Here is a 25,220-nt window from a genome sequence, read left to right on the forward strand (position 1 = left end):
GATGGGTGTCATACAGCCTTCTCTTTCTCTGCAGCAATGGAGGTTTACTAGCCTCATCAGCTAAATAGCCCTTTGATATGGACTCATTTACAGAAGTTAACATCAGGATCCATACTGATTCAGTTATTCATCCAAAAGGACTTCAGGGCTGCTGGATAGCCTCTTCCACAAAGTTATCCGGGGGGCCAAGGGCCCTTCTGTCCTTTTTGTTTTTCTTATTTTGCCTCCTATTCTCCACAACAGAATCATTGATGTTATCTTATGAATACTGTTTGTCCAGAAAAAGTCAAAGAGGGGGTAGCACAGAATCTTCAACTGTCACTCTGATCACAGTTGAACTCAGCCACACAACCATGTTTAGATACAAGGCAGGCTGAAAACAAAACTATCTGGTGGCCATATACTCAGCTAAAACTCTGAATAGGAGGAATTCTAGAAAAAGATGGAATGAACACTGTGGGCAATCAGTAGTCTCCACTTACAAGATTAGTTGGGTACTACCACTACCAAGGTGATCTACTATTTCAGCTACTATTCCAGGATCTTGAGTGGACGCAAAGAGACTCCCCAGTCTTCTGTGTGTGGTAAGACAGGCACCCACTATAACACAAGGAAGACTATAAATCCTTAAGCAAGGCACAATGGGGTTCAAAGTAGAGAAATTGCTCATCAGTTTGGAAGGCTCAGAAATGAGTCTGCCTTGAAGAAAGTGGAAGGAAAACATTTTAGGGCAAGAAGGGGAAAGTAGAGCATGCATCTAAGAAACACAAGTCTCATATTCTGATTTAGCTACAGTGTAAAGGGAATTATGGGGGAAGAGGCTGAGGACTTCTTTTGACTTCTTGTCACCTGGCATGGGAATTTACACCGTTTTGGGCAATAGTGATATGATCTGGGTTGGTTTTACAGTAACCATCCATGAACATACACCAAGTGAGAGTAGGCAGAGACTGCATAGGGGGAGACTTGGTTGATAGTCCAGAGAGTGTTGCATGATAAGAGAATTTTATAGGAATAAAGAAATGCAATGCCTCTAAAAATCACTCTGGTCAAATACTAAGTGCATGTACATGCTTAATAATGTATATTTACTGAAAGCCCACTATGCTTAGTCAGTGTCTTTCAAGCTTTTCTGATCATGTACATAAAGGAAAAAAATTCTTCCCTTCAATGTGTTTCCACAAATATATTTGGAAACAAAGGTTTTATAAAATAATACTTCAGTCAATGTATTTTCTATTTTTCTACTCTCTGGTTCTTAATTCTAGACTGAACCACTAAATTAATTGTTTGAAAAACATTTCCTTAAGTACCACAAGGGAGGTTTGAGAAATACAGTACATAACTATCCATTATGTTTGTTAAGGGAATGAAAAATGGGCACAAACCCAAATAAATACGAAACAAGGTGGGGAAATAAAGGAATTCTTGAGATGGGAGGGGCAAGCCATCTTGTCTTAATATTTCATGTAATTAGTAAGCAAATGTTACAGAAATATTAACTAATTTGTTTTACAGCACAGAGCAGATGAGTGCTGTAGGGTCTAGGGAAGCAAAGCCTAGGTTTGAATGCTAGGTTCTTTCTGGTGTTATTAAATTTCTTTTTTTTAAAGCAGGGTTACAAATACAGTGATATATTTCAATTTAATTTAATTTAATTTGATTGAGCAATATACATTCATACCATAAATGATATTCAGAAGTTCTATTCATATTGGCTGTATCTATTGAAATATTCTCATAGGTTATATGATCAGTGATGTTGACTGGCCACAGGACACATAGTTAAAGCTGTGTGGTGAATAGGTTATTTCAGGCCAGTCAGTGGATCTCTGTGACTGAATCATCTCTCCTTTGAAGGCATTATAAAAATTACATTTGAGGCTGTTAAGCCCATCAGAAGTAAGCAATGGACCAACTCCTCCTCTACCCCCAAATCCTCATCTCCATGAAGAAAAGACGGGGGACTCCTGGTTCCATTTCTACCCACGGTCCTAGGATGTGATCAGCTCCTCAAAAGTTGCTGTACTCTTTTGAATCACATTATTTATTATCACTAGGTTTTCTGTTTTGTGGAACCAACTAACTTCTGAGATTGTGGTTTTGACATGGTTGCTGAAAAATATGGAACCAGATGCCCAGGCGCTGCTGGTACCTCACTTGTGGCTCTGTTTTCTTCACGTTTTCTCATCTTGACTGTTTCCAACTTATGAAATATTGTAAAATGAACTTGAAAAATTTTACCAGTTAAGGTCAAAACTTTCCATTAAATAACCCATGTTAATGTCTTTTATACTAAGCCTTTCTTTAAATTCAATTTTTAAGGAATTGCTCAGTTAAAATATGTTCAATAAATGAAGATATTCTGCCCTTTTCTGGTAGAATTTAGTAAAAAATTGATTGTGATGGTCTGTGTTTTACTTGACAAGTTTAATAACCAAATGAGTTACTTTGTGGTATAATCACAACAAAAATATCCATGTTTTATTATTTATTCAGGTATATAAAGAACAGTAAAAATGCCATATTTTGATGGTATAATTTTTGCAAAGTATTATATGGTATTAGCTTTTGTCTAAAATGTGTAAAGGACAGTTATGTATCCATATCATGGGCGATTAAATGATTTATTGCAAAATATGTAATTTATTATATTTCCTCTCAGGTACTTTTTCTGCCCACATTCTGATTAGAAATTTATTTAAATTTTTTCACGAAGTATAGCACAATATGGTTCTTTACAGTTCTTCTGGCATTTGTGGCTTGAGCATGGTTGTATTTTGCCTTTTAACAACTAAATGAATTCCACGTGAAGAGACTGTGCTCACTCTCTCTCCCCTCCATTGAAACCCACAGACGTCTTGCCGGGAACGCACTGACGTACATTCCCAAGGGAGCATTCGCTGGCCTGTACAGTCTCAAAGTCCTGTAAGTAAACCAGGGATTCCTGGAGGAAGCTCTGATGTTAGTGTGAATGACTGCCAATTACCTTGTAAAAATGGGGCCCTCTACAAACTGCTTAGACCCCTGAGATAACCCATTTAAACTCAAATAGACACTTCACTTCGTGCTGTAGAACAATACTGTACCTGGCTAAATTTGTTCATTAAAAAGAATCGATCTCTCCTTTTCTAACTTTAATACATAAAATATTGTTCCTCCAAATAACCACCTCACCAATTCAAACTTTTAAAAGAATATTCCCCTAATTTTTTGTTACGAAGCTTGGTAGTGGGTCTTGAAGCATTTTGATAACTGAGAGAATGGGGCTGACACAATGAGATCAAAGCATCAAATCAGTTTTAAAGTTTGTTACCTCATCATGCACTAATTAGAAAAAAGCTAAAGAACACCAACTTGTGTTTCACTTGTAAATATGTGCAGGAGTGCATAGGACATAATGAATATGCACAGTCGTTGTTTAATTAATGAATATTAATTTATCGAAAATTATAAATGTGAGCATTTTTATTATTTAATGTACAGCTTCCTAATTTGCTTAGCAGAACGTGTGAGTATTGAATACTTCCTTTTCCTAGTATCCGTTGCTTCACTTTTTTCAGTTCATTCTGTATAGGGAAAACAGGCATGTAGCAGAAAAAATAAATAATGCAACTTGAAATTCTGCATCATGGGATAATTTTATCTCAGAAAAAAAATCTTGATTTTTATCATTTCCCTTTTTTCAGGTAAAATTATTAATTCTGAAAAACCATTTTATGTTTTTCAGCTTAATGAAAATTGCACTTAGGTGGCCTGAGAGATATGAAGGTTAAAAAACAGGATTTAATTAAATTTAATACTTTGTTAAAAGTTAATTCAACAGCAGAAACATTGTTTGGTCTACACTGGTGACTGGGTTTAGTTTCCTTTCCTGTTTGGATGATTTATGCTACTAAGCAGAACTATTTTTAGGGTGTCATGTTGCCAAACCTTAATGCTAAATCATTCTGTGGTAAAATTCTGAGTTGTAGCAACAGCTCCAATGCACCTATATCTTCATGAACCCAGGGAAATATTTGGAACAATTCAAAATAAATCAAGAAAGTCAGTTTAGATAAGACAACACAAGTGATTTTTTTTCCCTATGTCAAAATACTCAGCAGTAAGTATTTTCAGTATTTGTTAAATAAATGACATTGTAATGTGTTATCTCAATTCACTTAATAAAATGTTTATTGGATATATAAGCAAGGGTGTGTATGATTGTTTCTCCAGCCACCATAGTTATATTTGAATTATGAGCATATAATATGCATACATATACATTATATAGCATTAACATGAATTATATATAAGCTAGCTATTCTAATTACATAAAACTATATTTTTAATAAGTTTTAAATTTATCTGAAAGAAACAGAGAGAGAGACAGAGACAGAGATCTTGTATCTACTGGTTCACTACCTAAATGCCTGCAAAAGCCAGGAATTCACCAGGTTGAAGCCAGGAGCTCAAAATGCTATCTGGGTCTCCAACATGAGCAGCAAGGACCCAACTACTTGAGCCACCACCTGCTACACATTGGCAAGAAGCTGAAATCAGAAGTGGAGCCAGGACTCAAACATAGCACTACAATACGGGATGCAGCCCTCCCAGGCGGCAGCTTACCTGCTGCTCCAAATGCCCACCCCTGAATGATAATTTTTAGTCCTTGAGTCCTTATATTGAATTACTCAAAATTTTATAAATGTTTCCACCATTTTAAAAGTTTCTAGTTATACTGTTCTATATTTCTAGTTGCATGATATTTATATTGAATGTTTACAAAATTAGTGATGTCATCTCTCTTTTTTTAAAGATGTATTTATTTATTTAAAAATCAGAGTTACACAGAGAGAGAGAGGCAGAGCGAGAGAGAGAGGTCTTCCATCCAATGGTTCACTCCCAAGATGGCCGCAATGGCCAGAGCTGTGCCGATCAGAAGCCAGGAGCTTCTTCCAGGTCTCCCACGTGGGTACAGGGGCTCAAGACTTCTACTTCTTTCCCAGGCCATAGCAGAGAGCTGGATCAGAAGTGGAGCAGCTGGGACTGGAGCTGGTGCCTATAAGGGATGCCAGCACTGCAGGCAGCAGTTTTACCCACTACACCACAGCTCCGGCCCATGTCATCTCTCTTGAGAACTGGGATACTCCCATAGCCAACTCCTAAAATAGTTTCTGACATAGACACTTAACAAATATGAGTGTTTAGAATGATTGGTTCAGATCTGTTATACAGAGAACAAGGGAGACCTAAACTTAACAACTCTTTTGTTTTGTTTTGTCTTGAATGGTGTTGACCCAGTGCTATATTTTATTAATGGAATATCTCTTGTGTCCCAGGCAAAAAAAAATTGTGCCTTCATGTCCAATATTGGCTTCTACCCAGAATGCTGCTTCGGCACATACTTTGCTGCTTCCTATAGTATATTTTACATGAATACTCCAGAGCATATTAATTTGATCTCATTCAAATATGAAAATCATAGTTTGTTTCTTAGGCTTTCCATTTAAATATACTCTTTCCACCAGGAAAAGAAAAGAACAGTGGCCCTCTATTGTATCCACTCCTAACTAACCAATGTTTCCTGTCTTCTGTTCAGCAGAAGTTCAGCAAAACCTGGTGAGTGATACTCAAAGTAGCATTATGCAAATTATTGCTGGAGATGCAAAGATCAATAAATAGCTTCATGCCTTTGAAGATCTTAGAACCTAATGATAGATTATGGGACCAACCTAATGGGACCAACACAAACAGATCACCTCTGCAGGGCACTGTGACGCTACATAGGTTGGGAGTATTTAGTCCTGTCCAGTAGTTCAGTTTTGACTTCCCAGGGGATAAGTTGTCTCTGAGAGATGACCTAGGAGCTGAATCTTGAAGCGCAACCTGATATTATGCACCCAGATAAGCTGGCTGGCTGTATGCAGGAACAATACGCACAGACACAGGGGCAGGAAAGATCTGGAATGAACAGGAAGTTCCAAGCAGGTTACTATTTGAGCATTCAGGTTAAGATGGAGAATATTTGGAGAAGAGGCAAGAGATAGAAAGGACCCTGGTCACAGGAACTCCACAGGCCATGCAAGAAAGTGTGTACATTATGATGTTGTAGGCATGCTGAGGCGCCAAGGAAAAGTTGTAAGGAAAGGAAAGCCACATTCAGACTTTGCAAGTTAGCTAGATCACTGTCAACATGAGGAAGGATCATGAAGAAAATGACCCTACCAGTAACTGTATTCACCCTTCTTTTATTGTGCTGACCTAAAGACTAACATTCAACAAGTGTACTCAATTATCAAACATTTTGAAACTATTTTGGTGTTAGAGTAATGATTCTCAACCATGTGGTTCTGCTACTGCAAAGTGCTTTGGAAATTTGTGAGGGCATCTTTGTCCAGATGATTGGCATGTAGTAGACTATTTTGTAATGTACGTCACATCCCGGTGTAAAGAGAATTCTCCCACATCTGACTTGACTTCTGACTATCCCTCCGCACCGGTTATAATTCAAGAATACACTGATGCATAATCATACTGAAGGGTTTGCCAAGAAAACACTAATAATTTGGGGAGGAAAAATTAAATGTAACAAGTATATTTTCTCAAAATCATTGAATAATTAACTGCATCTTATCTGCTCATGGTGTTGTAGGCTTTCTAACCACATACTTTGTTTAAAATGGTGTTGATGTAGTAGAATTATCTCAAAATCCACAAAACAAAAATATATAACAAATTTGAAATATGTGAAAATTCTTACATATACCTATCATTCAATTAGCAAAGCAATGAGAAACATAGGGATCTTATTGAATTTCATTAATAAAGCTTGCTTTATAAATATTTTGTATCATTGCCTTTTAAAATTTTTGAAGCACAATCCTACAAAGTCCATGCTGTGACAATTGTGTAATGATTTATTTACTTGGGAGTGGCCTCTTGTTTTTTTAATTCTGCTACTTCACTGCCTCCTATGAAAGCAGTTCTGTGACTGCTTTTTTCCAATTCATCTCAGTTCCCCATTGCCTGTGGGGGATGTGCTGTAAGGGGCTTCTGAAGTACTGCAGAATGAATGCTCGCCTCAGCAAATTGTAGAACTTTGAGACAGGAGAAATGTTCTCTGTGACAGTTCAGCCCTATCTTGTCCAAAAACACAGGGAATCATTTTGACACTCCTCTTATCTGTAAGGAACACTCATTTGTGAGAATATCCATGCTCACTCATAAGAGTCACTCTTCAGCATTTCTTTCACTACATTTCTGCTTTGTCTTCGCATGTTAGCCTTATTTTCACAAAGATTATTTCTTTCTTTTATAACTTACCATAAGTTTGATTTGTGACAACTTGTCTCATGACTATTTTTTATTATAGTATCCATCTAGAGCCCTATTCTCATGTTCTGATTCTTGTACAAAATGGTTTCTGATTTTGTAATTTTTTTCACACCCAATCTTACTTATTAAAAATATAGGGCCGGCGCCGCGGCTCACTAGGCTAATCCTCCGCCTAGCGGCGCCGGCACACCGGGTTCTAGTCCCGGTCGGGGCGCCGGATTCTGTCCCGGTTGCCCCTCTTCCAGGCCAGCCCTCTGCTGTGGCCAGGGAGTGCAGTGGAGGATGGCCCAGGTGCTTGGGCCCTGCACCCCATGGGAGACCAGGAAAAGCACCTGGCTCCTGGCTCCTGCCATCGGATCAGCGCGGTGCGCCGGCCGCAGCACGCCAGCCACGGCGGCCATTGGAGGGTGAACCAACGGCAAAAGGAAGACCTTTCTCTCTGTCTCTCTCTCTCTCACTGTCCACTCTGCCTGTCAAAAAAAATAAAACAAACAAACAAAATATATAGGCAAGCATTTTTTTTCTGCAGTAGCACCAACTTGGTTCTTTTTCTTAATAGAAAACTTTTGTTTAATAAATATAAATTTCATAAGTACAACTTTTGGATTATAGCAGTTCTTCCCCCCATTACCACCTTCCCACCCGCAAACCATCCCATCTCCTACTCCTTCACCCATCCCATTCTCCATTAAGATTCATTTTCAATTATCTTTATATACAGAAGATCAACTCTATACTGAGTAAAGATTTCAACAGTTTGTACCCACACAGACACACAAAGTATCAAGTACTGTTTGAGTAGTTTTACCATTAATTCTCATAGTACAACACATTAAGGACAGAGGTCCTACATGGGGAGCAGGTGCACAGTGACTCCTGTTGTTGACAATTAACACTCTTATTTATGATGTCAGTGATCACCCCAGGCTCTTGTCATGAACTGCTGAGGCTATGGAAGCCTCTTGAGTGCACAAACTCTGACCTTATTTAGACAAGGCCATGGTCAAAGTGGAAGTTCTCTCCTCCCTTCAGAGAAAGGTGACTCCTTTTGTGATGGCCCGTTCTTTTCACCGGGATCTCACTCACAGAGATCTTTCATTTAGGTCATTTTTTTGCCACAGTGTCTTGGCTTTCCATGCCTGAGATATTCTCATGGGCTTTTTAGCCTGATCCGAATGCCTTAAGGGCTGATTCTGAAGCCAGAGAATAGCACCAACTTGTTAATAAATGGCAGGTGCCAGCATTGTGGTGTAGCAGGTAAAACCGCTGCCTATGACTCCGGCATTCCATATGGGTGCTGGTTGATGTCCTGGCCACTTCACTTCTGATCCAGTTCCCTGCTAATGTGCCTAGGAAAGTAGCAGAAGATGGTTCAAGTGCTTAGGCCCCTGCCACCCACATGGTAGACCCAGATGAAACTCTTGGCCTCTGGCTTCAGCCTGACACAGCCCTGGCCATCGCAATCATTTGGAGAGTGAGCCAGCAAATGGAAGACCTCTCTCTGTCGCTCTCTCTCTCTCTCTTTTTTGAATAAATAAATAACTCTTAAAAAAAAAAAAAAAACCTGCTCATCCCAAACCATAAGTCTGACCCTGCCTCCTCATCTATGTCCCTTGGTATTTAAAAAAAAAAAAAAAGAAGAAAAGAAAAAGAAAGAAGATGCATCTCCTATGAATGATAGGCAATCATTTGATTCACTCATAAAAAAAGTCTCCTAGGGTAGTGACATGTAAGCTTCCTGTGTGTAGTGATACATATATTATTTTGCTGTAAATACTCTTCATAGATTTCTCCTTTAAAATATAGTTAGGGCAGTACATTGTATTTACTTCTTTTTCTTAAATGGTGTGTATGGATCAGCTATATATGAATTTCATGTGTGTATGGTAGAAAAGACATTGTGAAATATTTGCTATTAAAAGGAGCATTTTAAACCAATAGGCCTGAAAACCACAGGGCTGGGGTAAAATGCTAAAAATGATAGACTTATCCCTACCCTCACGATTACTCTTAGAGTGCATGGGTTTAGGTGCCAGCTCTGCTTGCAGTTCCAGTTTCCTATTAATATGCACCCTGGGAGGCATCAGGGGTGGCTCAAGTAGTTGAGACCCTGAAACTCATGTAAGAGACTTGGATTAAGTTTGCAGTTCCTGGCTCTGCCCCTAGGCCCAGCCCTGGCCTTTGTAGGCATTTGGAGAGTGGATCAATGGCTGAGAGCTCTCCACTATTATATAGATAGATAGATAGATAGATAGATAGATAGATAGATAGATAGATTTATATATGTATAAAATTTTAAGTGTTTGAGAAAAAGAAATAACTAATTGTATTGTAGGAGATGAAAAATTAAATGTAGAAGTAATATTCATCTCAGGCTGTAACAGGTAGGAGGGCCTGTGGTAAAAGAAAAGAAAGATAATTATGATATCCATTAAGATGGAGAATGGGGGCTGGTGCTGTGGTGTAGGGGGTAAAGCCACCACCTACAGTGCTGGCATCCCATATGGGTGCTGGTTCGAGACCCGGCTGCTCCACTTCCAATCCAGTTTTCTGCTATGGCTTAGGAAAGCAGTGGAAGATGGCCCAAGTCTTTGGGCCCCTGTACCCATGTGGGAGACCTGGAAGAAGCTCCTGGCTCCTGGTTTTGAATCGGCATAGCTCCAGCCATTGTGGCCAACTGGGGAGTGAACCAGTGGAGGGAAGACCTCTCCCCCTCTCTCTCTGCCTCTCCTTTTCTGTCTGTGTAACTCTGACTTTCAAGTAAATAAATAAATCTTAAAAAAAAAAAAAAGTGGAGAATGAAGATAACAGCCAGCCTTGGCAATTGCTGCTTTATATCTGAAAACTTATTACAGTAATCTCTAAAGAAATCACTAAAATTTAACATTATTATCCCTATAACTACTGGATCAACAAAAAATAAATTATTGGTTCTGTATTGCAAGATATCTAATCTGCTGGAGTTCTGAAGCAGGCTATCCTCAACAAAGGTTCATTTTCTTGTGTAAGCCATTCAGTCAAGGAACAACTAATCCTCGTGTACCCCAGAGCCAAACCCAAAGCCACATGAAAACCACAGAAGAGTCACAATTAACCCAAATTCCCCAAAATCCATATAGACCCAGACTAGAACCTTGACATTGACTTGATAGCTACACGTGAGACAGGCAGAGGGCATACCCGAGAACCAGGACATCGCCACGAGGTCCCAGATGAAGATGCTACAGTGCTGGCATCCCATATGGGTGCTGGTTCGAGACCCGGCTGCTCCACTTCCAATCCAGTCCCTGATGCCTTACCTGTTCTTCTTTAGTCCTGTTGGCAAGAAGGCGGAGGAGGAGGTGAAGGGCAGAGGGAAGAAGAGAATAGCAAAGTGGGTAGAACAGTAGCATAGGGAAGCTGTATAAAATAGTGAATATTTTAAAGCTCCTCAGAGAAAGAAATTAAGAAAATAGGAAGTCATCCTTTGTCTCTATAGATAGTGTTTCATTTCCCTTTCTTACCCATATGTGAAGGATAAAAGTAAAGTAAATGCTTACATCTATATTCAGTAAGCTCTGCTTGTATGCATTGTACTCAGTGAGGAGCATTTGCCCAAGAAACCCGCAGCTGTGTTGGGAGTGCTTTCAGTTTTAATTGCACTCTGTTGTGCTATAAACCCTTTCATTGTTTTCTCTCCCATTGGAATATTTTAAACAACAACAGGATTTTCTAATTAACTCACTGGAGACTTATAAGGATATAATGGAGATAATTTGCTCTTATTTTGTCATTTGAAAGTAATTAAACTAAAGTTCTTTATTTAGGGCGTGATCAGGGCTTAAATTTTTGAGTCACATTTTTGTGTTTTACTGGTAAAAGTAAATTAAGAAATCAAATCTCTGCAAGTTAACTTGGGGACAGCTTTAAAAGTTATCATTAGTAAAGCTAATTTATGGTCCATTTTTAAAAGTAAGATATATAAAGCAACTGAAAAATTTGCAGCTATTCATTGAAGGAAAGCTATCTAAATATCTCTTTTCTACTCCAATTTTCCAGATACTTTAAGAAAGCCAGCTTTTTAAGAGTTTCACGGTTTGGTTAGCAAAGCACAGAAGGACAATTCAATACCAGCAATAAACATCTATTAAGTTCTTTATATGTCTAACAATCATTTAAGTTTATCACTGAGTAAATGAGTTGGCTTAGAAAATGTTATTAAATGAGCTTAAAATTAGTGGATTGGAACTACTTAGACAAATGTAAAATAGCACAGAAATCTATACTTTTAATATTCAGGTAAATTATTCAGGATATGGAATTCAAGTTGAAGTTCCCAAACCATTAAGTGAAGTATGAGATCCCCCTAAAATTCAACTCTATTCATAAGGAACCAATACAACTGAGAGTTTTGATTTATGAAATTTAGATTAAATTCAAGTTTAACATAATGAAATTAGTTGAGTAGAACTATTGGAATATGAGTTGACATCAAAATGCTCATGATCCCCTCATACAAATGACACAATTAAATTTCTAAGAAAACAATCTCAGACATAGTGAGAAAAGCCTACATTTTGTGGTATACAAATAATTTTCATGTCTTATATGAGCAAATGCTTACATATATGGCATTATAAATATTTTATTAGCTTAATCCTCAAACACCTTTTCAATTAGATGAATTAGATGATACTGTTCCCATTATACAAATAAAAGACCAATGCATTAGGAAGGTTAAATTAATTTGCTGATCAAGATTCAAAACTTAAGGTATTATCTCCAAGCTAAATGCAGCCTCAAGTACAGGTGAAAACCATCAATTAGAAATAATTAGTAGAGGCCGGCGCCACAGCTCAATAGGCTAATCCTCCGCCTGCGGTGCCGGCACCCCTGGTTCTACTCCCGTTTGGGGCGCCGGATTCTGTCCCGGTTGCTCCTCTTCCAGTCCATTTCTCTGCTGTTGCCCGGGAAGGCAGCGCAGGATGGCCCAAGTGCTTGGGCCCTGCACCCACATGGGAGACCAGGAGGAAGCACCTGGCTTCTGGCTTCAGATCGGCACAGTGCGCTGGTCGTGGCAGCCATTTGGGGGGTGAACCAACGGAAAAAGGAATACCTTTCTCTCTGTCTCTCTCTCACTGTCTAACTCTGCCTGTCCAAAAAAAAAAAAAAAAAAATTACTAGGGAGCAGGCATTTCAGTCTGGTGGTTAAGACACCAGGAGTGTTTTGGGCTTGACCTCCAGCTCCAGCTCCTGACTCCAGCTTCTCTCCAGTTCAAACCCTGGGAGGCAGCAATGATGACGTAAATAGCTGGGCTTCTGTCATCCACCTAGGAGACCTGGATTGAGTTCTGTCTCCTAACTTCAGCCTGACTCTGCCTTAGCCATTGGGGTCATTTGTGGAGTGAACAGCAGGGATGGCGGATGGGTTCTCTCTCCCTCCCACCCTCCCTCCCTTCCTCTTTCCCTATCTCTCATCTTCACTCCCTCTAGCTCTAGGTCTCCCTCTCCATCTCAAATAAATAAATAAATGGGCCGGCGCCGCGGCTCACTAGGCTAATCCTCTGCCTTGCGGCGCCGGCATACCGGGTTCTAGTCCCGGTCGGGGCGCCCGATTCTGTCCTGGTTGCCCCTCTTCCAGGCCAGCTCTCTGCTGTGGCCAGGGAGTGCAGTGGAGGGTGGCCCAAGTCCTTGGGCCCTGCACCCCATGGGAGACCAGGAGAGGCACCTGGCTCCTGCCATCGGATCAGCATGGTGCGCCGGCCGCAGCGTGCTGGCCGCGGCGGCCATTAGAGAGTGAACCAACAGCAAAAGGAAGACCTTTCTCTCTGTCTCTCTCTCTGTCACTGTCCACTCTGTCTGTCAAAAAAATTTAAAAAAAAAAGAAAAAAATAAATGAAAATTGAGGGGCAAAAATGAAATAGCATAGTATGGGGTGTTCTCAGGGGGTGGTACCCTGCTTAGCAATATCCGTGTCACCTGGGAACTGCTGAGAAGTACCCTGGCCCTTGACCACACCTACTGAACCAGAAACTGGGAGTGGGGCCTGGCAATCTGTGTTTTAACAAGCCTTCCAGTAAATTCTGATGGGCCCTAAAGTTTGAGAACTGCTGGCATAGAGTTTTATTTTTCTGTGACTCAATTCAAGTGTCATACCCAGCACAATGCTACTGTATCATTAGTTTCGAGAAAGGGCTTATTAAGGAATGTGTAAAATGGCCCAACATCTCTTGATTGCCTCCCATGTAACAAGTATTGTTCTGTGTACTTTCACTCGTTGAATCATCACAATAAGCTCTGGGAGGTGGGTGTCCTTCCTGGTTGCTAAGGCATGGAGAAATTCGGTGATTTTCCTGAGGCCCCACGGCCAGTGGTAGGGAATAGGTAATTGCATTTGAAAACCCATGCACTTAACCAAATGACCTGAGAATGTGTGCATTCAGCCAATATGCCTCAAGAGAATTCTATATGATGAAGTGGAAAGTACCCCAAGCTTTGGAGCTAGACAAACCTGGGGTTGAATCCCAGCTCGTTATATAATGAAATGAAATGAAACTTCAGTTGTCGAGATCAAAGAACACGAAAATTGTGTCTGAAACCTAATGTAAGTTTGTTACCTGATACATTGAAATATTTCCTTAAAATTCCTACTTTCTTAAAATAGTCGGCCTCAGGCTTACACAGACCATGAATATTACAGAAAAAATATGCTGCAAAATTATTGTTATAAACATGTATTTGAGAAGTAGCAAAATATAAGGACTCTACTGGGAATTTTTCCATGTTCTTTTCCTACCAGCGATGATATGCTTTTATTTTATTGTTGCCAGGTGTTTCTATTCTGTAGTTCCCATGTTGGGGGTGGGGGGGATCCTGTTCAACCTAAGAGAGCAAAAGCACCAATTCTTCACAAAAATAATTTAGTTTTTATATCAAAATATGGTCATGCACAAGAAGGGAAAAGATTCTTCAAGCCTCCTACTGTTCATCCTATTTGCATTTTGTCTAATAGATACAGCCACAGGAGTGAGCCTTTGAAAACAAATCATTTTGTTTCTGTACTTAAACCCTTCAACAGGGGTTTCTCATCGCACTTACCATTAGCCTTGTTGTGGCCTGCAGAGTCCTCCATGACAGACAGCTTCAGGTGCTGTCTCCCAGTCTCTCGCCCTCTCCCATTCCTCCTCAGTCTCAATGGAGCCTTTGCTGCTCCTTCAAAAAAAAATCAAGAAGGTCTGGCCTCAGGCCCTTTGCATTTGCTTTTTCCACTTCCTCAGTAACTCTTCCCAGATGTTCACATGATTGGCTCCCTGACCCCCTTCTAGGTTCCACCTAAATATCACCCCCTCAGAGAGGCCTTCCCTGAGCAGCATTAAAATAAAAATCTCACCCTCTGTTACCATCCACCGCCAGTCCAGGTTTTGTTTTTGTATTCATAGCACTTATCATTTGCCTTGTGGTATATGTTCATTTGTGCATTTTTAATAACTTGTATTCCCATGGAATACAGGGAGTGGGGAGAGGAGGCTGGCGCTGTGGCACTGCAGGTAAAGTCTCTGCATACAATGCCGGCATCCCATATGGATGCTGGTTAGAGACCCGGCTGCTCTACATCCAGCCCAGCTCTCTGCTTTAGCCTGGGAGTTGAAGACCAGGAAGAAGCTCCTGGTTCCTGGCTTCGAATTAGTGCAGCTTCAGCCATGGCGGCCATCTGGGGAGTGAATCAGTGGATGGAAGACCTCTCTCTCTCTCTTTCTCTCTGCCTCTCTGTAACTCTTTCAAATAAATAAATAAATATTAAAAAAAAAAAAAAACTAACCTGCCTGAGAGTCCAGATATTGCCTCAGGCTCTGCAGTTTTTCTGACACCTGGAACATTGCCTGGCACTCTTATGGTTATTGTTAATTATTGTTAATTTTCACTAAAATTTTTCTCTGTTTTAATATACAGCATGCTGCAGAATAATCAGCTAAGACAGGTACCCACAGAAGCACTTCAGAACTTGCGAAGCCTGCAATCCCTGTAAGTATGTATATTGGAAATTACAAAATGCAAGATCATTTTGGGAAAGGGAATGGAAATAGCCAGTTGATCATTTTAATATGTTCCTTAGTTGAGGATCAGGCCTAAATAAATGATGAATGAGTCCTTTACAGCAATAATTCTTCACACCCTTATTAATATGTATGGGAAGGACTGGTGTTGGAGTTTGGGTTTCAGGGTGGAGATCTGATTACTGCTTTTGAAGCCAAAAGCCTCTCATATGTGTTGGTATGTCAAGACAAAGCATCTACTCCCAGAATCTTGTCCTACATTTTCCTGTAACATCTTTGTTCCTGATTTGAAATAAGAAATAATGCTTTCCTTTTACCAAAAATATATATATATATCACAATCTAGACATCTTGGCATCTTCAGTTTCTTTTGTTTTCAGATGACCTGAGCTGTCTTGTAATCAACTTTTGCTGAGTCAAACACTGAATTTTATTGTTTTAAGTTCTGTATGTACATCAGTGAACCTCAAGTCAGGAGACTGAGATCTACCTGTGTGTCCTGAAGCCCTACTTCTCAAGGCTACAAACCCAGAGCTTCCCCTTTGCCACACACAGATACACTAGCATAGCCGCAAACAATCCCATGGATATTTATATCCATATCTTGCATTCACAAACCACACCTGGACGCCACCTACAAGCACTTGCAGACATACAAATGCGCCCAGCAACAGCACTGGTGTTCCCTACTCTAAGTTGGGGTCTTCTCTATCTGGACGTTCTCTCCCCTGAGGCTCCCCTGGCCCTCCCCACAACCTACCCCCCACCAACACACACCCAGTGACTTAAAACCTCTGAATAAATAAAACTGGTTATTACTCACAAAAGGAACATTCTCACCAGCTAGCTGCTTTGGAACTGGGGTTGTAAACCATTGTTTACTGTGATTACTTAACAACTCTTGGCTGTGACTGCTTGGTCAGTCAATCTTCTCATGAGCATGTGTGAGTGTTTACAGTACATCGCATGGTTTCCAATATATGTGTGTGTGATACGCATTCTCATTTAACTCACACTGGAGATCTCCATCTGTCAAACAAAACACCGGTGCCTGGTCTTGAGTGATGAGGGAGATAAATGCAGAAAAAAGGCAAATAAATATTGCAGATTCAGTTGAAATCATTAGGAAGAATCCATCAGTTAACTTTCACTGTCGTTTGCTTAATGCCTCTTACTGGGGTGACAGAAGAGAAGGAGGAACTTGAGATTTGGAGGTGATACTTTCCTCCTTTGATCTTTTTTTTCCCTTTTAATGAAAGAAAATCTGTGCTTGAGATCATTTTGAGCTTTTTAGTCCCGTCAAACAAAGTGACTTCCTGGGTTTTCACCAGCCTATAGATAAACAAGCCCACAAGGGCCCCTTTGTGGTATGGGCTAGGTCAGCTGCATTTTTCAGGAGCTCCTTAATGACAGTAGACAGTAGACAGTATCGCTCCCCCTTTGTTGCATGAGCCTTTACCTGAAGAGAGGAAGCAGCAGCCTCTAGTGAGTTGTGTCAGGGCCCCAGGATTTAGTGGCTGAATTGAAATTGAGATAATGGTGGTGGCCAATGGGAACTTTAAACAGCTGCAAGGCAGACAGTAGATAGAAGGATAAGAGTTTGTAACCAAAAGCTACTATCAGCTGAAAGAAGATCACAAACAGAACACAAACAGAAGTGGACGCTTTGAGAAAGAGAAAACCATGAATCTTTTGTTCATGCGAACTGGGTGGTGGCTCTCCGATAAAGGTGTTCAGCTTTGGTTTCTTGCTGTCCAGATAGTTACTGTTCACCAGGTGTCTCTTGCATTTGGTTTCTGGTTCACACAAAGGATTACGTTTTGAATCCTTATAAAAATGTGTTCCCTGAGGAAAGGCCAAGGGTTGCCTTTCTGGTATGACACTTGCCACATCCAAACTAAAGCATCCAGATAGAGACTTGGCCCCTGGTCACACTGGATTGTTATCAACTGGGTTATGTAATGTCCATCGAGGTCTCTTTGCCCAGAGTGCAGACAGATCAAGGTGAGGTGTTGAATGCTGACAGTGTGTGCTGATGTGACACTTTTCCTCGCTGATTTTTGCTGCTTTGATCTAAGAATTGAGATTTGTCAGAAAGCCTTATGGACATAGTTTTACCCACCAACCCTACAGACACTGTATTGTACCCACTGAAGGAGCCTCCTGCCATAGTACACACCAGGCCAGTTCAGAGGTTTGGGACACAGGGAACCTTTTTTAAAATTTTATGTTACTCTGTATTTTAGGTGTTTAATTGTGTTTCTCTTGCTTCCTTGGAGCAGTTCCAAAAATAAAAACATAAGTTTTGAGTTTAATGGTTATTACAAACATACATTCCTTACCCATTCTCCATTCATGTTCCAGAATGCACTTTATCCTTTGCATGACTCCATATGAATAAGAGTGATGATAAGGATGCAACTCCTCTCATCCATGCTGCCAACATTTGAGAGGCCTCTATTTGGTTGCTCATCTCTTCCTGAATGGAGTCAATGCTTAGATTGTCACTTAACCCCTTTTGTACCTAGTTCCTCCTTTTTCCACTCTTGCGTTCACTCTGTTTTCCTTGTGTTATACATTCACTCCCTGAAGCCCTTCCCACGTGACAGGGCCCACGTGCTTACCACTCCTTATTTGCCTGTCCTTGTAACAGCTTCTGCAGTGGGGCTTCTCAATAATGGCAGCACACAGGAATCACCTAGAGCTCCAAAGCCCAGGCTGCACTCAGAACAGTTAAAATCAGAATCTCTGAGGAGGGGGCCCCTATGTCAACATTTTCTAACTGGCCTAATTGCATTAAGTGTTTCTTAACATGATGAATAGAACTGGCCTCCTGAACCATTGATCCCCAGACGATCTACAAACTATTTTCCTGAACTCTTTTCAAACCTGCATAGTAACAAAACCCATACTTTGTATTCCTATATGAGCTATTAATGTAGGTAGAATGTAAAAGTGGGGCATTGCTTTGTTTTAAATTGAAACCAGCACACAGCTGCCTATCAACACCATTGATAATCTAGGGAAGATAAAGCTGAGGCCACATGCGATGTGGTCTATAAAACCTTGGATCTCTACTTAAATTTTTTTATGAGAACTTTATTTTTTCAAAGATTTGTTTATTTATTTGAAAGGCTGAGTTACAGAGAGGCAGAGAGGGAGAGAGAGAGAGAGGGAGGTCTTATGTCCGATGCTTCACTCCCCAATTGGCCGCAATGACCATATGCCAATCCGAAGCCAGGAGCCAGGAGCTTCTTCCTAGTCTCCCACGTGGGTGCAGAGGCCCAAGAACTTGGGTCATCTTCTACTGCTTTTCCAGGTCATAGCAGAGAGCTGGGTTGGAAGTGGAGCAGCCAGGACTCGAACCGCTGTCCATATGGGATGCTGGCACTGCAGGCGGCAGCTTTACCTGCTATGCCACAGCCTTAGTGGCATACTTAGTCTTACTTGATAAGGAATCTTTACTTGACAAAAGCCTAGGTGATTTGTATGCAAAATATTTTGAGAAATTAAGATTTTAGCGTTCTATTACAAATCTACAAATCCTAAATCTACAAATCCTAAATGGTTGATAACCACTGAAATACATTATTTGCATTCTTATTCTTTGCTCCACCCAAATAGATGTGGTTTCATTGAATAAAATTTAAGAAACTTGATATTAAAATTGGTAACATTGCTGAGATAAAGAAAGAAGCAGTAATCAAGTTTCAAGGGATATAATTTTTCATCTATTCCACATATATAAGATATTTTGGTTTTTTTCCATAATGAAAACACATAAGTGCATTTGTATCCCTTTAACTCTCCTGATGCTTATGAATTCTTCAGCTGAAGAATGAGAGCACAGGCCCATGTCGCTGAGGCTGCCACTGTGCAATATTTGCGTTTGGCTTCTGATACACGAATGACTTCTCAGACACGAATTGGACTTTAATAATGTAATCAAATATAATCTAATTTACTTTCTGTTTTTGGAAAAGAATAGAAAATGAAGTCAGAATTCACAGTAAGTTGTATTTTACCAAGAAACTTTTGACATTGTAGATATCTAAGAAATAGGGCCAGATTATATTGATTTGATGGAAACTCAAAACTTAACCCTCTGTACCCTCACAATTTTGTATTAACAGGTAAGAAATCAATCTATGAAAAACCATTGCTTCTCACAAAGAGAATTATATATTCATACTATCCAACCACCAAAGTATGAATATTATTTAATACATGTTCATTTTCATTCCAGGTCTCACGAGCAAAGGTAATTTTGCAATATGCACAATCACAAAGATAATGGGTTAGTAAATAGAAAAGGAAAAGAGAATTAAACATATCTTCATTATTGTCTCTGTTCTATTAGCAAATATTCATATTCAAAATCATATTTTTGAAGACTATGTTTGAAAACCCAAGAAGAAAGTATAATTACAACCTGAAACATGACTTGACCATGTATCTTATTGTGAAAATATCCTCAGGGCTACACATTTCACTCTAGAGACTCTGAAATGTCAATAACTTCACAAGAGACTGCATAATAGATGTTTGCTAATAATAGACCAAAAAGGGGGAAAAAGGAGTAAGCAAAAAGAATGAGTTAAGACAAGGAGGTGGGGCTCACAATGCTGAGATGTAAGGCAAACCTAGAAATAGGCACCAGTTTTCTCTATTAACATATGGGATCCTGTTGGATTTCAGAGCCAGGACACAGAAGGGAAAGGAAGTAACAGAAGACAAGGAAACATAAGCAGACAGAAGGGAAAGGAAGATGAGATAACCAAGAGGATAAGATTAAAGGATCAAAGGGTTAATAAAACGTGTTTTAGTATTGATGACTAAAATGGAAAAGCCTGGTATTATTAAGGCAGAAGATCAATGACATTTGGATAGCCAGGTAGTAGGGGATGCTCATGGACATGAGGCCCAGAAATACTGTGGAAAATATCTAGCAACTTGGGATATCAACTGGGATAGAGATATAAGAAAAAAGTTTGAGAAAAGGTGAATGGAAATCCTTGGATATCAGAATGGGAAATTTGGGTTTGAAAGGGATGATATGCAGAATTGTAGATTCTCAACAGGGAATCACATAGAGCACAATTTTAGGGCAATTAATCTGGCAGCTGCCTACAGGATTCATTAAAGAGATAAGAGATCAAAGGCAAAAAGACCAGCTCAGTGGCTGCTGCAGTAACACAGGTGTGAAGAGATAAGAGACTTAACTAGACAGTGGAAATGGAGAGTCTCAGAGATGAAGATAAGTGGAGAGAACTTGGTGAATGATTGGCTGGAAGACACTGGAAGGTTCAAAAATGACTCTAGATTTCAAACCCCAGTGGTTCCTTGGAGACTAATGGTGCCTCTAACAAAAAGAAAGTCTTTGTTTTCTATGGAGAAAAATAAAACCAAAGAAGTTACATCTCACATTACTCTGGTGTAGATCATCTCCTTGTTGGAAAATTCACAGTGGCAGTGATCTCTGACCAACTTAATGTAACTTGATCTTAAAATATATTCTTCACTGGAGTCTTGCCCTCCTCAATGATGCCAGGGAGATGAAGGCTGAGTTCCTTTGAATACTTTTCATCCAGTTCCTAGTCTCTGAATTATTACACTTCAATGAACCTGCTGGAGACTGTGTCTTCCCAAACTGTAGAGATGCCAAAAATAATAATAATTATTATTACCTTTTCAAAGGTAAAGCTAAAACAATGATTTTCTTTCTGGCAACCACAATAAGTTTACAAATAAATAGATGGAGAAGAGAAAGACAAGCAGAAATTTCCCTGCTAAGCAATCATGATGTTTACATGAAGTCATATGTTTAATTATTTGCCCTAGAGTATAATAATTTCCCATATTTATGGGAAATTCATTAAAAGGTGGCACATTGTGGTCCACAAATATTTATAAACAGCAACCACTATGATAATACTGTGAATCACAGAAACCAATATGAATTCAAATTTATGAGTTCATATAGATAAAAATTTATCCTAAAAGTATTATTACAATAATCTCTTGAGAAATTCAACTCCAATAACCAACTGGTTCCCAGGCAATAAAATTTCAAAGTAGTCAAATAATACCATAAGAGAGAATATGTGTACTTTATTGAATTATATTATAAACAGACTTGGAACTACATGACTTTCATTTTATTGAAAATGTTTAACTACAATTGAGAATGCTTTCATTTCTCCAAATTTATAAATGAACTAAATCACTGTGTTCCTCCAACTATTCATGAATTGTTCAAAATGGTCTCACAAAATGTACAAATATGTGGAAGATGTGAGAGAGTTGTTCATATCCTTAAAACTTAAGAAGGAAAAATGCTTATCCAAATACAGAATAGCAATGCTAGTCATGAAAACCTCATTCTTGATCATTCTGTTTAGTATAAGAATCCCTATAAGCCGTATTGTGCAACTGCAACGTTCTTTACACTTTTAGCTGTTTTTCCCTCTTAGTCACCCATGTTAATAATTGACATTATTATAGTCATCTCAGATATGGAATTAGCCAAGATCAATGGCTTATCTTTTGACTAACGCTTTCTTCCTTGTAGTTAATGGCTCATCAAAGGCATTCTCAAACAAAGATACAAGTTTATGTGATACATTGGCAAGGTATCATATGCAAGACATATAAAGGACCATTTTTTGATATAACAATAGCAAGAGTGATCTCATAGGTTCTCTAATCCCTACAGTAATGCCATTTATAAATTGAAGTTTCCTTTCAGAAGTGTGAAACAGATTGACAAATTGTTTCTCTTAAAAGAGGATATTTTCAGAGTTACCCCTTTGTACTTAAAAAAATTAGGAGAAAATGAACATTTTTTGGTTTTTGGCCATTGCCTATACGTAAAAGATTAATTTTTTGCTTGTTACCTTCCAGCTCTTTGCCACATAGACTATGTTGACATTACAGGATTATTTTCACAGTAAACATGCAATTCTGTTTTATTTTTACTTTACATAATGCTGGGTAGCATTCATTCTTGATCTTGCACGGTCTGCCCGGATCAAAAGTCTCAATCACCATAACTTTCTTATCTCCCTCTCTGGCCACACCTGGTGAGTCACCAAGTGCTTTTGAACCCTCTTATTTAATATCTCATGTTAGGCTCTTCCTCTCCATTTCCACTTTTGGAGGCATTCATATTTCTTACTCTAATGACTACAGTTATCTCTTACTTTCCCCCTAATCCTTCCAACACCCTGTTATCAGAGTGATCCTTCTATGGAACATCTATTATAAGTGTGTACAGTCAGGAGTCAGTACGTCACCCTCTTTCCAGAGGAACAGGTTTACATAGACATTAAAGATTGCTTGATGAGAGTAGGGCATTTCTCATAGGCGCATAGCTCAGTAGCCATCAATGAATGAAATTATCCAGACTTCAAGTATTTCCTTTGATATTCAACATGATTGAAGTCTGTGATGTTTTTGACCATGTCCCATTGATAGGAAAAGCAACTCAAAGACCAAGAGAGACAGTCAACCAGCCAACCAGCTTGAACAGCAGAATCTCCAATAACTGACATGTTTGCTAACCTCAACTCTTCCCTCCAGAGAACTTAGTTCAACATAATAAGCCTTGAAATTGCGATTAAAAACTTTCTTGTAAGTTGTAGTTGAATGTCACTTAGAGATACCATTGCAGAGACTCACAGTTAACAAGAATTGTGCCCCAGAGAGGTGACATCATGAGAATCCTTGGCCATTTTAGTCCTTTTGTTGACCTAACACAAAAGATGTTTGCACCCTCTGTTCTCTGTGATGGAAGCTTTGCTTTACCACTCATCAAAACCTACAGCAAACCTACTGAATGTATAGATTAAAGGATGTTTGGAGTGTAGAGAACCAGCAGTTCTGCAAGTCCCTATGACAAAAAAAAAAAAAAAAAAAAAAAAAAGGCAGTCTAGAGAGAAAGATGTAATTACAAATGGTTGAGAAACTACAGGAAGAATAACAACAAAAAACTTTTAAAGTAAAAGAAAAAATACCTCTCCCTGACTGTGAAATTTTTTCTCAAATAGTAAAACCAACCATTTGTAGAATACTTTACTGTTTATAAAATTCATCCACACAGATTTTCTCTGTTCATTTCCACAATAATTCTGTAACATATTGTGACTCTGCTGTATAAATGTGAAAGTTGACCCTCAGAGACATGAATCAATATATCCCAAAATCCCGAAACTAGTAATTGGCAGAGTCTTGACTTAAATTTGTATGCCCAATATGTAGGTGATTTTAGATGATCTAGAAAGTTGGGTAAAATTTTTTTCTCTATGATTTTACTATAAACTGTAAATATTATAAGGAACATAAAATGGGTACCATTTCCCACTTAATGATCACATTTCAGATTGTATTCCAAGATCATAATTAAGAGGTGTTATTTGTCTGAATTGTGGGAAAGTCCATTTCTATTGTTAATGTGTTTTATTTTGCTATGCATGACTTGCTATGCAAGTTCTGTGTGGTGCTTCCATCACATTGTTGATGATTGTTTAAAGGCCAAGACCATTGTTGGGAATATTCTCTGAGAATGTGCCATCTGTCACATATCAATACTGCTTTGAAAGAATGAAGATGTTATATTCAACAATGTATCAGGAACAAAATTCGTTGCCCTGTTGTTTTGTGAGTGTGTGTACACACACACACACATAACAATAATATTAAAGATTTCAAAATAAGGGTGACTTCTCTTAAGTATTTCTGTTTTGAGGAATGGAACAGTTTACATTTCTTGGAGCTGAAATTCACTGACAATCTAGCACTCATTTTTTAAATTTTTATTTATTTATTTATTTTTGACAGGCAGAGTGGATAGTGAGAGAGAGAGAGACAGAGAGAAAGGTCTTCCTTTGCCGTTGGTTCACCCTCCAATGGCTGCTGCGGCTGGTGCACCGCGCTGATCCGAAGGCTGGAGCCAGGTGCTTCTCCTGGTCTCCCATGGGGTGCAGGGCCCAAGCACTTGGCCCATCCTCCACTGCACTCCCTGGCCACTGCAGAGAGCTGGCCTGGAAGAGGGGCAACTAGGACAGAATCCGGCGCCCCAACCGGGACTAGAACCTGGGGTGCCGGCGCCACAGGCGGAGGATTAGCCTACTGAGCCGTGGCGCTGGCCTAGCACTCATTTTTAACCACCTTTTGCCTAAGCAAAATTTGAGATTTTCTCCCTTTTTTTCCTGAATAGTTTAATAGTCAGAAGACAAAACCACAAATTGTTACCTGGCTTTAGATAATAATTTAAAATCAGTAGAACCCATTATATTTACAAATCCTTGTTGTTATTTCCTTTAATCATGAAACAACTTTATCAGATATAAATTATCTCCATTGTCCAAATGTCTAAGCTAATGTCTACTGACTTGGCCATGGTCACACAGCTACCATTATGGTTTGAACTTGAGACTTCCCATTCCGAATCTCTTCGCTAATTTACAGATACTGAGCTGTGTACACACAAACTCCCTTTGTGACTTGCAAAAAAAGAAAGGGGGGCGATAATAAAGAAACACTTAAAAAACAGAGCTGTATAGTTATTTTTATTACTTTCTGATAAGTATACAATAGAACTATATTTTACATGTATACAGTTTCTTATATTACATAGTAATGTTTACCTGACACCTCTCTGCTTAACTATTGCATTGTCCAAGCATATAAGTAGAGAATGCCCAGCTGCCTGAATAGGCTTGATTGATATAATATATGAGCCTTTTGTTTACTCACTGAATAGGCACAACTTGTACCCTGCCAGCTACTTGCCCACAATCTTAACATTGTTCTGTAAGAACCACCTGTATGAGTGACTGGATAATTAATTCCATGCTCTGGTTTAGC

At 39.2% G+C, this 25,220-nt stretch overlaps 1 protein-coding gene across 2 annotated transcripts in view; it reads left to right on the forward strand.

Moving 5' to 3' along the window:
- Positions 1 to 25,220, forward strand: part of LGR5 (leucine rich repeat containing G protein-coupled receptor 5) — a 136,879-nt gene that overhangs the window by 73,724 nt on the left and 37,935 nt on the right. For both annotated transcript variants that reach the window (XM_008256789.4, XM_002711332.5), the window contains exons 3-4: positions 2,857 to 2,928; positions 15,250 to 15,321. In XM_008256789.4, the coding sequence (XP_008255011.2) occupies positions 2,857 to 2,928; positions 15,250 to 15,321 (144 nt within the window). The remainder of the gene's footprint in view (positions 1 to 2,856; positions 2,929 to 15,249; positions 15,322 to 25,220) is intronic.

This window comes from Oryctolagus cuniculus, chromosome 11, assembly GCF_964237555.1.
Source record: "Oryctolagus cuniculus chromosome 11, mOryCun1.1, whole genome shotgun sequence".
Taxonomy (NCBI): domain Eukaryota; kingdom Metazoa; phylum Chordata; class Mammalia; order Lagomorpha; family Leporidae; genus Oryctolagus; species Oryctolagus cuniculus.